At 44.6% G+C, this 19,058-nt stretch overlaps 1 protein-coding gene across 4 annotated transcripts in view; it reads right to left on the bottom strand.

The window, feature by feature from the left end:
• LOC126210106 (protein PALS1) overlaps positions 1 to 19,058 on the bottom strand; it is a 786,719-nt gene that overhangs the window by 505,168 nt on the left and 262,493 nt on the right. For 3 of the 4 annotated variants that reach the window (XM_049939243.1, XM_049939244.1, XM_049939242.1), the window contains exon 2: positions 123 to 585. The exons of the other annotated variant lie outside the window; for it this stretch is intronic. In XM_049939243.1, coding sequence (XP_049795200.1) covers positions 123 to 145 — 23 coding nt within the window. In that variant the 5' untranslated portion in view covers positions 146 to 585. The remainder of the gene's footprint in view (positions 1 to 122; positions 586 to 19,058) is intronic. 4 annotated transcript variants of the gene reach the window in all.

Here is a 19,058-nt window from a genome sequence, read left to right as displayed (position 1 = left end):
TTCCACCATTACGAGTAAGATAAGATCTGACTTTTGACAAGATGACGAGTTGTAGGGCTGTTTTGCCAGAGCCGCGACACTTGGCCCGGTGCTTTCAGAGGCTGTGCTAGGCGGGTACTCACCAGTACTTCTTGATGAGCCTCATGGCGGCCGTCTGCTACTGCCGCTGTTCCCCGCGTCGTGTGTCTCTCGTCCCCTGCTGGCCGGGCCCGCCGCTGTCACGCTCCCACGCAGCTGCGTCGCGCACCTGTCCCTGCCACACGCATCACGCACACGGCGCCGCCACAGACACACGCACTTTGCGACACACGCAGTCGGCCACCGACGCCGACATCCACCTAGTCCGTGTCCGCCTCGACACACTCACACACACGCAGGCAGGCAGCACAGCCGAAGCGCTGGCCAGCTCTAGCTGCCGGACCGAGGGGCAGTGTTTGCGTGCGCTGGCGACTCTAACCAGTTTGTTGTGGCAAACAGGTCGCGAGTACTGTGCGCTCGAAGCGACCACCGGGATTTCAGCCGTCGATGATTCGCTAGCTATCTCTCTCAGCCGAGAGACGAATCACAACCGACAGTCAATGAAGCCTGCCAGGATAAAACACCACAATTAGTCCCATAAGGACACTACTAAAATAAAATCACATAAATTAAGGATTTCTAGAATGCTGGGTTGATAACGAGATAGCAACTTTTGTTAACCAGTTTGATGTAGTTCCAAGATTCACTTCATTGATTTAATTGTTGACTACTTTCCTCCACCACCACCCCCTCCACCCCCCCCCCCACAACACCACGCCTCCCCTTGTTTTTCCATCGCTTGCCTATTTGCCTTTAGCCCGCATCTCGTGGTCGTGCGGTAGCGTTCTCGCTTCCCACGCACGGGTTCCCGGGTTCGATTCCCGGCGGGGTCAGGGATTTTCTCTGCCTCGTGATGGCTGGGTGTTGTGTGCTGTCCTTAGGTTAGTTAGGTTTAAGTAGTTCTAAGTTCTAGGGGACTGATGACCATAGATGTTAAGTCCCATAGTGCTCAGAGCCATTTTTATTTGCCTTTAACCTTTTATATATTTTACGTACCTGAAATCCCTACTCCACAGGGGAACTAAGTAGATACCTCATGTTGTCATATGCAATTAACGGCCCTAGGATTTGGTACACTGAAAGACAACTTAGCATTTTAATTTCTGTTTTAGCTCTGAAGTTTCATTAAAATGGCCTTCATAGACATACATTCTCTTAGGTTTGCTTCTGGTTCAGTGTTTCACGATTATGAAGTAACTCGAAAGGTGGTGATGTGTTTTAAGGGTTACACTACAATGCTTGTTATTCTGATGATGTGTTCACAACGTACGTTGTTTTATGTCGCTATAGTATACCATTTTTGATCGTATACGCTGAATGTGGCGCTGCTGCTTACTGTTCATTGCATTTAAATGGCCTACTGATTTGAAAATTTTGAAGAGCTTTTACATGATCTGCTGTTTCTGGAAAATTTTAAAAAAAAGTTGAAATGTGGTAGCTGACTTGTACTTTTATTGTACCAACTTTTTTGTCCTTCTTTGGAAATTGTAAAAAGAGAAATTCCGTGCAACCTGATAGGGCGCCTTATGCCTGAGGTCGGTAGCACGAAAGTGGTCTATCAGTTCTACGTTCGTCCTGGCAATGTTCATAGATAAACTTGACTTTGTTGTACGTTTATGTACAGTATTAACATGGTTTGCATGATATTACCGAAAATACTGTTTTGCCTGACTGATTCATATATTCTCGTACGATACGCTCTGTATCCTGTAACATGTACTGTGATTTGGAACAGTTTATTGGATAAATTGTAATTTTAACTTTGCGTCCCGTAGGATGATTTGAAAATGGGTTCAGGTAACCCGTAACGAGTCATCAATTAAATAAAAAAATTAATCTTGGAACTTTGGCTGTTTCTACATCAAACATATATTAGGATTATCGAGAGTCTTAATTATCAAAGATAATAAATGTGAGCGCTCTAGCCTGGAATTTTATTCGATAACCATTTTAGGAATAAAAATATCTGTCATGGGATACAGAAAATTTACTCAGGCAGAACGTGTTAAACACTCAGTTTTCGTGAAGCTGATTATTAAATTTTTGAATACGTCCTGAAAATGGACATTAGTGCTACAGCAGGAACCGAACCCAGACCTCCTTCGCCATCCAGCTATCTGACAAAAAATTTCATTTGTAACCGACGTGTTTCTTTTTTTTTTTTCGCGGAACTAGGTGGTCTCTCCACGGCCTTACTACGATGCAAGTATAATAATTTAATTCACTGACATAAAACGCACAGAGGTCGTGAGCGCGAAACCAATACAGACGTAATAGGATGGAACAATAACGGCAAAGCAACCTCAGAAATGATGACTTTGCGATGTAGTGATATGTCGTGAACAATGAAATAAGATTCGATACAGTAGTTCTGTTGAGATAAGTACTCCCCCCCCCCCCATCTCACGAGTGGTGCTGTATATCCTAGTCTCAAATATTTTGTTGGGGGAAAAAATGGTTCAAATGGCTCTGAGCACTATGGGACTTAACATCTATGGTCATCAGTCCCCTAGAACTTAGAACTACTTAAACCTAACTAACCTAAGGACATCACACAACACCCAGTGTTGGAGGACGTCAGATAGTAGTTCGAAAGCACTTCTTGTACACTGATGTTATACGTTGCTTCAAAACAAAGAGATTCCCTGTTACTAATTTTTTTGTGTATCTTTCCCCCATTTCGAGCTTAGCTGAGTTGAGCACCGATGTATGTGACGCTATAGTAAGCAAAAAGGCGTTTTGTTTTATGTTCTCTGGACGGTCTAAGCCCGAAACGTGTCAAATACGACTTTTTTTTTAATCAACAAGGGATCTGGTCTTTTTGACCGACACAATACAGTAATGTATAAGAAGCATTTACAATTTACCTTACACTTGCAGGCCTCCTACGTGTCTGTAAGTCGCAACTTATGTGGTAGAAGCGTTCCGTAATCAAAGATGGAAACGTGAGAGACAATGGAAATTTAAGTCTGACCTTGAGGCGTATTTGGATAGCCTAATGGTTTCTTAATACCTGGCGACACAACAGTGCTAAATGTGACACAAGTCCCGGCCCCAGTACCACGACACACTTTGTATTAGAGGAGTGACAGAAGATCGTCTTCGTTTCAATGTAACTTTTTATTAACATCTCAGACAAGAAGCAAGAAAATTCACCGTGTCCTTAGAGACACAGTCGACATGGCTTTTTACACGGAAATAAGTTTAAAATATTCCCTCGAGGGGTTTATTCTGTGCTTTGTTTGTTGGAATAACGAGAGCAAATATTTAATAAATTGTGCAGACCCTGTCCAAAGTGTAGGAGACGCAAAGTACCAACTCCGAGAGAAGCTTTCTTTATATCCTCGTTTAAAATCTACAGGTCGTCAGCAGAGGTGAAAAAAATAATTACAATTAAAAACTGAAGAATCATTTGAAGTTGTGAAAAAGGAAAAAGTTAAATCTTAAATAAGGGAGAAATTTAATTTTAAAGAAGGAAAAATTTTAAGTTCAAACAAATCGGTTTAAGGAAAAGGAGAAGGACTTAAAAGAATTCTGAATCACAGAAAATATGGTCATAGGTAAAGCTGCAAATGCAAGCCAAATGAACGCTCTAAATCTCCGAAGAAAGGAAAGCAAGATCAGAAAGAGTGTATCAATACTGGGCTGACAGAAAGCACAGAGCATAAAAAACTGACTGCTCTATTGTATCCGGAAAATCGGGTGAAGAAGAAGAAGAAGAAAAGGAAAGAAAAATTTCTTTTATAAGGTTTGAAGAATTTTCAGTACTCGAGAGTAAAGTAGTTTAATTTGTCAATGGGACAAAAATCAACTCGAAACGATTATTTTAGTTTTAAAAATGTACACATTTCCGTTTTAAGCTTCATTTTCAAAAGTAAAGAAGTTTTGTTTGTAGACGACAAAAAATCATCTCCTGTGGAAAGAATCCGAAGTCACTAACGGCTACGAAGGACGGTCAATAGCCTGAGCCGCTTACGTAAAAATCAAATAAATAAAAATTAAAAAAAATGGAGGCGAGACGACTTCCAGCAGTAAGCTGGAGGCTGCCGGAGTCTAGCACATGTTCTCGTTTGTCAGGGCACACCTTTGTTACCTCGCTGGTTCAGCACTTCTGAACCCACTCTCTAAAATCGTCCACCCTAGCGAGGCGGCGCAGTGGCTAGCACGCTGGACTCGCATTCGGGAGGACGACGGTTCAATCCCGCGTCCGGCCATCCTGATTTAGGTTTTCCGTTATTTCCCTAAATCGCTCCAGGCAAATTTGGTTAAAAGTCACATGTAGTCCCGAGCTCGAATGGGTTTTCTGTTAAAGGTTTTTTTTTTAAATTTTAACTCAGTGGTTTATTGAAATATTTAACGTGTTGTAATTTATTTTTACTTTGTATGTGTTTTACAAATTCCTGTACATACTAATGCAAAATTTTGTGTAAAGCTGATGTCTGGGGGACCGATGTTGGCATTCAGAGAGGGCCTGTAGCTGGTTGCTTCTGCAACAAGAACCATTTGTTGAATGCAACGACGTAAAAATTTAATGTGATGAGTTTCCGATTTTAATTAATTTTGTAATAGTTCTGTGTTACAACTTTTTAAATTCAACGCTGCCTCTGGATGGTCTGTTTGAACATCTTACACCACCGAGCCTGCGCCTTTTTTTCCGCAGTCTTTTTCCAATTACTCCTGTGTTTCTATTTATGTGCTTGCTCTTTGCGTCAAGGAACTCTCTTGTGCTTGTGATTAACTGAAGTAAGTAAGCAAGCAGTTTGAGAAGTGTAATCAAACCACACAGTAATCTGATTCTAAATCAGGGGTATACAGTCTTTTAGCTCATCTGGGCCACAACAGAAGAAGAGCAATATTTTGCGGCGGTACATAATATGCTCTAAACCAGCAAACACCAAAACTGAAAATGTTCAGTTTATCATAACTTCACATAAAAGGAAGTTTATGTTCTTTCACAATTGTGTAATAGCTGCGCACTTTCTGCGCCTCACTGATGCTTGCTTTGGGCCGCATGCGGCCCGCGAGCAGCGGGTTGGACACCCCTGTTTTAACGCTTAAGGCAGCTCAGACTGTATAGACGGAACAACATGCGGATGTTGGACTCTTTATTGAACATCAGATGAAAATCATAGAATCATCTGATGAGCAGAATAAGAGCAACGTGTTAACTTCATGAAGTGTGCCATCGCTACAAAATTTCCCTGACTGGTATTCGAAGACAGGACTTCCCGAAACCTCGTCGCACTGGCTGTGTGCAGCGTGAAGGGAAATCCAGATAGAACGTTATAAATTAAGGTGACAAAAGTCGTCGGATATCTTCTAATACCGAGCGCGGTGGCGCAGTGGTTAGACACTGGACTCGCATTCGGGAGGACGACGGTTCAATCCCGCGTCCGGCCATCCTGATTTAGTTTTTCCGTGATTTCCCTAAATCGCTCCAGGCAAATGCCGGGATGGTTCCTTTGAAAGGGCACGGCCGACTTCCTTCCCCTTCCTTCCCTAATCCGATGAGACCGATGACCTCGACGTCTGGTCTTCTTCCCCAAAGAACCCAACCCCAACCTAATAAGCTCGCTAGCTATCTCCTAATACCGTGTCGGACCTCCTTTCGCTCGGTGTGGTGCAGAAACTCGACGTGGTATCGACACACCAACTCGTTGGAGGTCCCCTGCTGAAATATTAAGCCATGCTGCCTATACAGCCGTCCACAATTGCGAAAGTGTTGCCGGCGCCCACAGAAAAATTTAAAGTAGAGACTTTTGAAATATTTGTTTACAAATGAAAATCCAAGAGTACTGTCGCATTTTTTTGTCATACCACTGCAAAGATGAGTGTACGAACTACACGCTCGATTATGTCCCACAAATGTTAGATGGGATTGATGTCGGGCAATCTGGGAGGCCAAATCATTCGCTTGAAATGTCGGGAAGGTTCTTCAAAACAATCGCGAACAATAATTGACATCGCCTATTGTCACTCATGAAAACTGTTTCGTTATTTGGGAACATGAATTCCAGGAATAGCTGCAAATGCTCCCAAAGTAGCCGAACATCGTCATTTCCAGCCACTCATAGGTACAGTCGGACCAGAGGACCCAGTCAATTCCATGCGAACACATTCCACACCATTACCGAGCCACCACCACCGTGCACAGTGCCTCGTTGACAACTTGGGACCACGGATTTTTAGGGGTCTGCGCCACTCTCGAACCCTAGGGACTCATCTGGCCACGCCACGGCTATCCAGCCGTCTAGGGTCCAACCGATGTGGTGACGAGCCCAGGAGAGGCGCTGCAGGCAGCCGATGTCGTGCTGTCAGCAGAGGCAGTCGCGTCGGTCGTCTGCTGCCATAGGCCATTAATGCCAAACTTGACCGCACTGTTCTAAAAGATACTTAAAAATGAACGTGAACAGTCACAACCGCAAGAAGCTTCTTTTTTTTATGAGGTTACCGGTTTCGGTCTGTTTTAGACCATCTTGAGACCTCACACCATGATGGTAGATGTTGGCTGTGAACGAAGGAGGCGCTACGGCTCCATGAACGATAACTACTCCGCCCACAGCCACCATGCACCATCATGGTGTGAAGTCTGAAGATGGTCTAAAATAAATCGAAACCGGTAACCTCACAAGAAAAAGAAGTTTCTTGGGGGTTGTGACTGTTTATGTTCATTTCTAAGTACAGGGTGATTCAAAAAGAATACCACAACTCTAAAAATGTGTATTTAATGAAAGAAACATAATATAACCTTGTCTTATACATCATTACAAAGAGTATTTAAAAAGGTTTTTTTTTCACTCAAAATCAAGTTCAGAGATGTTCAATATGGCCCCCTCCAGACACACGAGCAATATCAACCCGATACTCCAACTCGTTCCACACTCTCTGTAGCATATCAGGCGTATCAGTTTGGATAGCTGCTGTTATTTCTCGTTTCAAATCATCAATGGTGGCTGGGAGAGGTGGCCGAAACACCATATCCTTAACATACCCCAATAAGAAAAAATCGTAGGGGGTAAGATCAGGGCTTCTTGGAGGCCAGTGATGAAGTGCTCTGTCACGGGCTGCCTGGCGGCCGATCCATCGCCTCGGGTAGTTGACGTTCAGCTAGTTACGGACAGATAAGTGCCAATGTGGTGGCGCTCCATCCTGCTGAAATATGAATTGTTGTGCTTCTTGTTCGAGCTGAGGGAACAGCCAATTCTCTAACATCTCCAGATACTGTAGTCCAGTTACAGTAGCAACTTCGAAGAAAAAGGGACCAAAAACTTTATAGGCTGAAATGGCACAGAAAACGTTCACCTTAGGCGAGTCACGTTCATACTGAGTTGTTTCCCGCGGATTCTCAGTGCCCCACATACAGACATTGTGACGGTCGACTTTCCCGTTAGTGTGGAAAGTTGCTTCATCACTAAACACAATCTTTGAAACGACAGATTCATCTGTTTCCATTTGAGCAAGGATAAAATCACAGAAATCGATTCTTTTAATCTTATCAGCTGCAGACAGTGCTTGAACCAATTTCAGACGATAAGGTTTCATAACTAACCTTTTTCGTAGGACTCTCCATACAGTTGATTGTGGAATTTGCAGCTCTCTGCTAGCTCTGCGAGTCGATTTTCCTGAGCTGCGAACAAATGCTTGCTGGATGCGTGCTACATTTTCATCACTCGTTCTCGGCCGTCCAGAACTTTTCCCTTTGCACAAACACCCATTCTCTGTAAACTGTTTATACCAACGTTTAATACACCACCTATCAGGAGGTTTAACACCATACTTCGTTCGAAATGCACGCTGAACAACCGTCGTCGATTCACTTCTGCCGTACTCAATAACACAAAAAGCTTTCTGTTGAGCGGTCGCCATCTTAGCATCAACTGACGCTGACGCCTAGTCAACAGCGCCTCAAGCGAACAAATGTACAACTAAATGAAACTTTATAGCTCCCTTAATTCGCCGACAGATAGTGCTTAGCTCTGCCTTTTGTCGTTGCAGAGTTTTAAATTCCTAAAGTTGTGGTATTCTTTTTGAATCACCCTGTAATACAAAAAACGCTGCTCTCCAAGAGAAATGTTGTCAAAAATCATTAAACGCATAGGTTCGTCGTACGTCCTACATTGATTTCTGGAGTAGCTTTGTCTGTTACCACTGACAACTCTACTCTTACGACGCTGCTCTCGGTCGTTAAGTGAAGCTTCGCCATATTGAATTCTCTAACGATTTCCGAAATGGAATCTCCAAAGCGTCAAAGTGTGTTAATTGCCGTCGCGTGGCCACGATCACGTCGGACAGCTTTTCAAATGAATGACCTGAGTACAAATTACACTGCCCTGTGTACGCGGTACCGTCGCCGTCTGTGTACGTGCGTATCGCGCAGCGCAGCGCACTAAGTGTCCAGCGGGGCAGCTGCCGCAGGGTGTCGAGTCGCTGGGAGCCGAGAAGCGGCGAGTGGTGACGTGGTGCGGGATGCGGAGTGTCGGCTTTCCAGCCCTGGGAACGGCCGTGCAGCCGCGGCGCGCACGCTCCGCCGAGCGTGAAGCCTGCGGCTGGTTGCCCGCGCGCTCCTTACGCGCCCGACACCTCGGCCTTCAGCCTCCAGTCTCATCCTTATCCCGCGCCTGGCAGGGTCGCCAGTAGCCGCGGCAGGTTGCGGAACCCCCGACGCTGAGATTGTGACACTTCCACGAAGCGACGCTTACAAGGAGATGGAATGCGCCGATATTTCCACGGAGCCCGAGGCGTTTCGGGCAGTAGAACGTCCGAACGGGCTGTTTCAGAATTAGGATGCACCAAGCTGTCAGCCGCTACAGTTACTTCGTACTACTTGGGAAGCTCCACTTGCTGCTGTAACGCATAGAGCACGGCAAGTGCCATAACGCGATCTCAGTGGAAGGGGAATCGTAATAAGCGAACAAATGTCTCGGCGTATTCGTAGATCTAGACCGCTTCTGAGAAAACGATGGCCAGTGACACACAGAGTACCTCGAAAACTTTAAGAGCGTAAATACACTGAACCGCCAAAGAAACTGGTAAGGCAAGCGTATTCAAATACAGAGATATGTAAACAGGCAGAATACGGCGCTGCGGTCGGCAACGCCTATATAACTCAGCTCGTCTCTGGCGCAGTTGTTAGATCAGTTACTGCTGCTACAATGCCAGTTTTTCAAGATTTCAGTGAGCTTCAATGTGGTGTCACAGTCGGCGCAAGAGCGATAGGATACATGCTCTCCGAGGTACCGATCATGTGGGGATTTTCCCGTACGACTATTTCACGAGTGCACCATCAAGATGAGGAATCTGGTAAAACATCAAAACTCAGACATCGCTGCGGCCGGAAAAAGATCCTGCAAGATCGGGACAACGACGACTGAAGGGAATCGTTCAGTGTGACAGAAGTCCAACCCTTCGGCAAATTGCTTCAGATTTCAATGCTGGGCCATGAACAAGAGTCAGCGTGCGAGCCATTCAACGAAGCACCATGATACGGGCTTTCGCAGCCGAAGTCCCACTCGTGCACCCATGATGACAGCACGACACAAAGCTTTACGACTCGGCTGGGCCAGTCAGAACCGACATTGGACTGTTGATGACTGGAAACATGTTGCCTAGTCGGACGAGTCTCGTTTCAAAACGTATCGAGCGGATGGACGTGTACATGTATGGAGACAACTTCATGAATGCATGGACCCTGCATGTGAGCAGGGTTCTCTTCAAGCTGATGGCTCTGTAATGGTGAGGGTGTTTGCAGTTGGAGTGATACGGGACCCGTGACACGTCTAGCTACCACTCTGACAGGTGACACGTACGTAAGCATCCTGTCTGATCACCTGCATCCATTCGTGTCCATTGTGCATTCCCACGGACTTGGGCAATTCCAGCACGAAATTGCGACACACCACACGTCCAGAACTGCTACAGAGTGGCTTCAGGAACACTCTTCTGAGTTTAACATTAATGATCATATCTGGGATGCCTTGAAACGGGCTGTTCAGAAGAGATCTCCACCCCCTCGTACTCTTACTGGTATCTGAACAGCTCTGCACGATTCATGGTGTCAGTTCCCTCCAGCACTACTTCAGACACTAGCCGAGTCGGTGCCACTTCTGCGTTATCGTGCATGTTTCACTTCCATACATGGCTACACTCCATACAAATACTTTCAGAAACGACTTCCTGACACTTAAATCTATACTCGATGTTGACAAATTTCTCTTCTTCAGAAACGCTTTCCTTGCCATTGCCAGTCTACATTTTATATCCTCTCTACTTCGACCATCATCAGTTATTTTGCTCCCCAAATAGCAAAACTCCTATACTACTTTAAGTGTCTCATTTCCTAAATTAATTGCCTCAGCATCACCCGACATAATTAGACTACATTCCATTATCCTCGTTTTGCTTTTGTTGATGTTCATCTTATACCCTCCTTTCAAGACACTGTCCATTCCGTTCAACTGCTCTTCCAAGTCCTTTGCTGTCTCTGACACAATTACAATGTCATCGGCGAACCTCAAAGTTTTTACTTCTTCTCCATGAATTTTAATACCTACTCCGAATTTTTCTTTTGTTTCCTTTACTGCTTGCTCAATACACAGATTGAATAACATCGGGGAGAGGCTACAACCCTGTCTCACTCCTTTCCCAACCACTGCTTCCCTTTCATGCCCCTCGACTCTTATAACTGGCATCTGGTTTCTGTACAAATTGTAAATAGCCTTTCGCTCCCTGTATTTTACCCCTGCCACCTTCAGAATTTGAAAGAGAGTATTCCAGTTAACATTGTCAAAAGCTTTCTCTAAGTCTACAAATGCTAGAAACGTAGGTTTGCCTTTTCTTAATCTTGCTTCTAAGATAAGTCGTAAGGTTAGTATTGCCTCACGTGTTCCAACATTTCTACGGAATCCAATTGAAAAAAAAAACCTCTATATGTATGTATTTTTTCCAAGTGTGCCTTTGTAACTGTTTATTTCACTTTTTGTACTAGATGTAGTTTAACATGCCTACTAAAACATATGAATGTAAAATAAGTAGAATGCCTGATGGCCCTAATATTGCCAGGTTAAATAAATAAATAAAAAAATACCGGTCGTGGGCGTTAGGTACCTTTGAGACCGGACATGGTGAGGTAATATTAGTCAAAAATGCCTTTAAGGAATTATAAATACCACGCTGAGCCTACGAGAAGCTGGATTTTACTTCTGCGATATTGGAGAAAGGTCTAGCAGGAATGTAGCCACTGTACGCGATTGCTGGCAGCGGTGGACAGTGTGCGGTCACAAGGAGACTGGGCTCCGGGAGGCCACACGGTGCTACCGAGAGGGAAGACAGCCAACTTTCACTAATCCGTTATTTCAAGGACACCTCCGAGCCCTGTAGCGTGCAACCCAGTGAACCCAAACCACCGCCGTTTGCGACTTTAGCGGTGTCAAGCGAGAGCTCGCTGCAGAGCAGGGCGGAGGTCCGGGAGTCTTTTCCAGTGAGAGCTGGTTCAGCCGAGGTGCCAGTCATGGCTGTGTGTTAGTTACGACGATTCCAGCCGTGCTGACACACTGGATCTACAACTACAGTTATGCTCTGGGGTGTGATCTCCTATGACAGCAGCACCACTCTACTTGCTATCCCACTCACCATGACGGCAAATCTTTTACGTCAGGCTGGTGATGGTGATGATGATGATGATGACGTTTAGTTTGTGGGGCGCTCAACTGCGCTGTCATCAGTGCCCATACAAAGTCCCAATTTTTACCCAGTCCAATTTTTCACGCAATCCAATCGAGCCACTGTCACGAATGACGATGATGATGGTGATGATGATGATGAAATGACGAGGACAACACCCACACACAGTCCCCAGGCAGCAAAAATCCCCAATCCGGCCGGTAATCGAACCCGCGACCCCGTGATCCAGAGGCAGCAACGCCAGGCTGGTGGTGATTCGACCTACTGTGCTGCAATTCATGAACGGAATTATAGGGGGTATCTTCCAACAGGATAACGCTCGCTCACATACTGCTTTTGTAACCCAAAGTACTCTATGGGGTGTGCGAATGTTGCATTAGCCTGCTCGATCACCAGATCAGTTTCCAACCGAACACATGTGAGGCATCATTGGACGACAATTCCAGCGCATTAACCGTCCGTGTATTGACCGACCGAGTGCAACAGGCGTGCAACTCCACGGCACAGGCTGACATCCGGCACCTGTACAATACCAATGCATCCCCGTTTGCATGCTTCCGCTCAACATTCTGACCGATACACCGGTTATTAATGTACCAGAATTTCACAATTGCAATGGCTTATCACACGCTGACATTAACCTGTAATCTCGCTATGTTAATCACTTGAATATGTTACCTACGCGAATTTTTTCCCAAAATTTCGTTACTCTATATTAATTATTTTTTGGCGCTGTTTTTTTCCGTCAGTGCATTTGTGAAACAATGTCCTTCATCTCCCACAAAAAGATTTAAAGTAGAAACTCTAAACCCACTTTTCAAATATTTGCTTACAAATGAAAATCCAAGTGTATTGTCGCATTTTTTGTCAAGATGAGTGAAATAGTTATTAGAGTCACTGGCGTTGAGAAAAAGCTCAAATTGCTTAACCTGAACGTAGCTCCAGGACCCGATGGAATCACTGTCAGATACCGTAGGGAATTTGCGGCTGAGTTAGCCCTTTTTTTAATTGTAGTCTATCTTAGTGTCGCCAGTAGTTGGAAGAAAGCACAGGTTACACCCGCCTACAAGCAGGGTAGCTAAAATGATCCGCAAAACTACTGTCCAATATCCTTTACATGCATTTGATGTGGAATCGTATAACATTTTCTGAGCTCACAGGTAAAAAAATGTTCACATATGTGTGAAATCTTAATGGGACTTAACTGCAAAGGTCATCAGTCCCTAAGCGTACACACTACTTAACCTAAATTATCCTAAGGACAAACACACACACCCATGCCCGAGGGAGGACTCGAACCTCCGCTGGGACCAGCCGCACAGTCCAGGACTAGCTCAAACGTAATGAGGCATCTAAAACAGAATGCCTGTTGGCATGGATTCCGCAAACATCAATCATATGAAGCCCAACTTGCACTTTTCTCATATGATATCTTGAAAGCCGTGGTTACAGGCAGTCAAGTAGATGCAGTATTTCTCGATTTTTGAAAAGTATTTGACTCTACACTACATTTACGCTTGTTACCAAAAGTACGATCGTATGGTGTATCGAGTCAAATTTGTAAATGTGTGGAGGGTTTTTTAGTAAAAGGGTCGCAGAATGTTATCTTCGACCGAGAGTCGTCAACAGATGCAGAAGTAACTTCAAGTATACTCCAGGGATGTGTGTTGGACCTCGTGGTGTTCATACTGAGTATTAATGTCCCTGGAAAACAATATTAATAGTGCAGGCTTTCTTCAGTGACGTGTTTATTTCTAATGAAGTCTGAAAAAAAACTGCACAAATATTTTCAGTCCTTGATAAGTTTTCAAAGTAGTTCAAAGACAGCTTTGAATGTTCATAATTACAAAATTGTGCGATTCGCAAAACGAAAAAGCCTAGCTTCCTATGACTATAAGTAATATCAATGACTCACCGATGGAATCGGTCAAATCATACAAATAACTGGATCTGAAACTTTATAGGGATATGAAATGGCCCACTCACGAATAAAGCAGGTGGGAATCTACGGTTTTTTGGTAGAATACTACGGAAATGCTATCAGTCTACAAATCAGATTACTTACAAATTACTCGAGCGACCCATACTGGAATATTCTTCAGATGTGGGCAGCGCGATTCTAAACACCTTAGTTCCACGTATGGGAGGGTGTTTGAAGAAACTGAACTAGCAGGCGGATGAAGATCGACGCAACAGTGCTGAGGAAATCTACTTACATAATTTAATGAGTCATCTGTAAGTTATGACATTAGAACTATGCTACAACGGTCTACATATCGCTCACATTGGGATCGTGAAGCCAATATTAGATATCAAATTAGCTACAGCGCACACAGCGGCGTGTAAACTGCCATTCTTGTGAGTGGAACACGAAGCCCGAGTAACTCGAAATGGCTCTGAGCACTATGGGACTTCTGAGGTCATCAGTCCCCTAGAACTTAGAACTACTTAAACCTAACTAACCTAAGGACATCACACACATCCATGCCAGAGGCAGGATTCGAACCTGCGACCGTAGCGGTAGCGCGGTTCCAGACTGTAGCGCCTAGAACCGCTCGGCCACTCCAGCCGGCCCCGAGTAACTGGTACGGTGTGGAGTGCTCTCCGCCATGCACTTCACAGTGGTTTGCATAGCGTGCATGTAGATGCAGGTAGTGGCGTATGATCGTGTGTGTTACTGGCTCGGATTGAGATAATACATTCCCGTGTCGCAGGTAGCAGAGGCTCAAATTTGGAGCTACTCCCAGAGACAGATTTCGCGTTTGCTTTGCTTCTGCCTTTCCGCCTATCTGAGTCTACACCGTAACAAAGTGACTAGAAGACGTAATAGTCGAAACAAATTTTCTGTGCATTCTTGCATATGTTCACCGCCTTTTTAGTTTTACTTTTTTTATAAACTAATTTATGGCCTTTTCACAAAATACTAACGCGAATTCTTTATAGACGAATGGAAAAACTGGTAGAAGCCGACCTCGGGGAAGATCAGTTTGTATTCCGTAGAAATGTTGGAACACGTGAGCCAATACTGACCCTACAACTTATCTTAGAAGAAAGATTAAGGAAAGGCAAACACAGTGTTGACTGGAATACTCTCTTTCAAATTCTGAAGGTGGCAGGGGTAAAATACAGGGAGCGAAAAGCTATTTACAATTTGTGCAGAAACCAGATGGCAGTTATAAGAGTCGAGAGACATAAAAGGGACGCAGTGGTTGGGAAGGGAGTGAGACAGTGTTGGAGCCTATCCCCGACGTTATTCAATCTGTATACTGAGCATGCAGTAAAGGAAACAAAAGAAAAGTTCGGAGTAGGTATGAAAATCCACGGAGAAGAAATAAAAACTTTGAGGTTCGCCGATGACATTGTAAATCTGTCAGAGACAGCAAAGGACTTGGAAGAGCAGTTGAACGGAATGGACAGTGTCTCGAAAGGAGGATATAAAATGAACATCAACAAAAGCTAAACGAGGATAATGGAATATAGTCGAACTAAGTCGGGTGATGCTGCGGGAACTAGATCAGGAAATGAGAGGCTTAAAGTAGTAAATGAGTTTTGCTATTTGGGGAGCAAAATAACTGATGATGGTCGAAGTAGAGAGGATATAAAATGTAGACTGGCAATGGCAAGGAAAGCGTTTCTGAAGAAGAGAAATTTGTTAACATCGAGTAATTATTTAAGTGTAGCCATGTATGGAAGTGAAACATGGACGATAAATAGTTTGGACAAGAAGAGAATAGAAACTTTCGAAATGTGGTGCTACAGAAGAATCCTGAAGATTAGATGGGTAGATCACATAACTAATGAGGAGGTGTTGAATAGAATTGGGGAGAAGAGGAGTTTGTGGCACAACTTGACTGGAAGAAGGGATCGGTTGGTAGGACATGTTTTGAGGCATCAAGGGATCACCAGTTTAGTACTGGAGGGCAGTGTGGAGGGTAAAAATCGTAGAGGGAGACCAAGAGATGAATACACTAAGCAGATTCAGAAGGATGTAGGCTGCAGTAGGTACTGGGATATGAAGAAGCTTGCACAGCATAGAGTAGCATGGAGAGCTGCATCAAACCAGTCTCAGGACTGAAGACCACAACAACAACAATGGCCTTTTCAATATGATTTTCTTACACTCCCTCTCCCCTCCTCTCTCTCTCTCTCTCTCTCTCTCTCTCTCTCTCTCTCTCCAAAATTTAGCCTTGTGGGACTCACTTCGCAATTTCTTACCGATCACTAAACTTTAGTCTCCCTCTAACATCGTTTGAATTATTCAACAGAACGTTTTGCACCGTGTGTTTGGGTTAACGAATGGTTTATCGAAATGATGTGGAAGGAAGTGAAAGTTCTTTCCTATACTTTATGAGTGGATCCAAAATTGAACCTTGTGGGAGTCCCTTCACGATTTTTTAGCCGTTCACTAAAATTTTGTCTCCGTCCAAACATAGTTTCAATTATTGAGTACAACTTCCTGACTGCGTGTGTGTGTGTGTGTGTGTGTGTGTGTGTGTGTGAAAGAGAGAGAGAGAGAGAGAGAAAGAGAGAGAACACCTGCTTACATTTCATTTTTCGCTGCGCATAATGCGGGTGACCCCGTTTCGCCGTTCTCGGAGTTTTATTTACGACGGGCGCAGGGCAGAGGAGCGAGCAAGCGGCGAAATCTGGCCCGTATCACTTTATTGCCTCCGCAGTAGCGGCCAGGAATTCTCGACTCTGCCTTCGGTCCCTTCCCGTCCCTTCCTGCGCCTACACTGCTCCCCCTCGCTACCTGCGCAGACTTTCTGCAGGTGCGCCTTTGTGTGCGTCTGAGACGCGCGGCAGGGGTATTTTACACTGGGGTAAATACCACCCCTCCCCCAACCCCCTGCCATGCCCTGACCGGCTGAGACTCTATACAGACCTCAGCGCTTCCGCGTGTAGAAAGGCCTCGCTCTGAATTATACAGGCGTGCGCGTGCAGTGAAGGAGGAGGGGCGGTTGAATCCACCCACTGCTCTTGCAGGCAGCACAGCAGCTCAGGTTGGGAGCTCCACGCCGGATTTCGCGCTGGAGACGCACATCACAGCGCACTGCTGCTCCTTATATCACGCGCGACTCTCCTCCAACATAATACAATCGCGGAAGCCGTCTTCCTCAACGTAACTGGAGGGGTGTTTCTAGTTTGTCTTTTCGACCGCCTCCCCCCCCCCCCCTTCCCGCGTAGAAGATAGAATAAAAAGGAAATCGTCAGAAGTAAATGGGAAAAGGAAAATTTATAACAAGGAGTTCGTCGCAGCGCAGGCGGAGCTGCGTGGTAACAGAGACAAGCAACACTTTTGTTCCGAAATCGACAACATACCGGTATTTCTCACCGTCTTATTTATAATCGGGATTTCGGCGTGAGTGGCGGCTGAACGGAATGGACGGTGTCTTGAAAGGAGGACGTAAGATGAACACCACCAACAACAAAACAAGGATAACGGAATGTCGTCGAAGTAAAACTGATCATGCTGAGGGAATTAGAATAGGAAACGAGACACAACAGCAGTAGGTGAGTTTTGTTACTTGGGCAGTAAAATAACTGACGATGGCCGAAGTAGAGAGGGCGCAAAATGTAGAATGGCAATGACAATTACGAATTAGAAGTAACTTAAATTGGGATGAACAGCTAGAAAAAATTGCGGGAGGCTAACCAAAGACTGCGTTTTACTAGGACGACACTTAGAAAATGTAATACAGCTACTAAAGAGACTGCCTACACTATACTTGTCTGTCCTCTTTTAGAATACTCCTACGCGGTTTGGGATCCTTACCAGGTAGGATTGACGGAGTACATCGAGAAAGTTCAAACAAGGGCAGCACGTTTTGTATTATTGCGAAATAGGGGAGGGAGAGTCACTGAAATGATACAGGATTTGGGCAAAAGATCAATAAGTAACCAGATTCAGAAGGATATAGGTTACCGTAATCATTCGGAGATGATGCGGCTTGCACAGGATAGAGTAGCATGGAGAGCTGGATCTAACCAGTCTTCGGACAAAAGACCACCACGACAAGAAGAACAACAACAGCAAACACCATTTTCAAGTGATAATTGAAACGAGACACAGGTTGCTGAGAACGGAATCACTTACAGCGATTCGGCTCTACCCAAGTAGAGCTATAATAAGAAAAGTGTATCCGCAAAAGTGAAAGTTGTTAACATCAGATATTTAATTGTTGGTACGACGGATTAAGAGGGGTGTAAGACAGAGATGTAGCCTTTTTCCCAAATTGTTCAATCTGTGCAGCGAAAAAGCAATGACGGGAAAAAAGAAAGATTCAGAAGTGGAAATAAAATTCAGGGTGAAGGAATATCAATGACACGATTCGCTGATGGCACTGCTATCTTGAGTGAAAGTGAAGAAGAATTACATGATATGCTAAATGAAATGAACAATCTAATGAGTACAGAATATGGTTTGAGAGTAAATCGAAGAAATACGAAAGTAACGAGTAGTAGTAGAAGTGAGAACAGCGAAAAACGTAACATCAGGATTGATGGTCACGAAATAGATGAACTAAAGGAATTCTGCTACCTATGCAGCAAAATAACCAATGACGGACGGAGTAAGGAGGACATTAAAAGCAGGGTAGCACTGGCGAAACGCTCATTCCTGGCCAAGAGAAGTCTACTAGTATCAAATATCGGCCTTAACGTGCGGAAGAAATTTCTGAGAATGTACGTCTGGAGAACAGTGAAACACAGACTGCGCGAAAACTGGAACAGAAGTGAATCGAAGCATTTGAGATGTGGTGCTAAAGACGAATGTCGAAAATTTGGTGGACTGATAATGTAAGGAATGAGGAGGTTCTGCGCAGGATCGGAGTGGAAAGGAATGTGTGGAAAACACAAGGAGAAGGGACAGGATAATAGGACACGTGTTAAGACATCAGGGAATGACTTCCATGGTACTAGAGGCAGCTGCAGAGGGCAAAACTGGAAGACAGAGATTGGAATGCATCCAGCAGATAATTGAGGACGTAGTGCTACTATGAGATGAAGAGGTTGTAACACGAGAGGAATTCGTGACGGGCTGCATCAAACCAGTCAGAAGACTGATGACAAAAAAAAAGGCTTTTCTGAATGCATTGGTCGAAGTATAGCCTTGATCGGAAGTGTGACGTAAGCAATATGCAGTTCAGACAACAAGATAAACAGAAGCTTTTGAATTGTGGTGCTACAGAAGATAGGTGATGAACTGATGGACACGTCGATCAGCTAAGGAACAGGTAGTTTTAGCCGTGCACTGAAGTAGTAGAACAAACATTGTCTGTTTGAGATCCACTCGTAATTCC

This window comes from Schistocerca nitens, chromosome 10, assembly GCF_023898315.1.
Source record: "Schistocerca nitens isolate TAMUIC-IGC-003100 chromosome 10, iqSchNite1.1, whole genome shotgun sequence".
NCBI lineage: Eukaryota > Metazoa > Arthropoda > Insecta > Orthoptera > Acrididae > Schistocerca > Schistocerca nitens.
The sequence above is the reverse complement of the archived record's forward strand: the minus strand, read 5'-3'. Positions and strand labels throughout refer to the sequence as shown.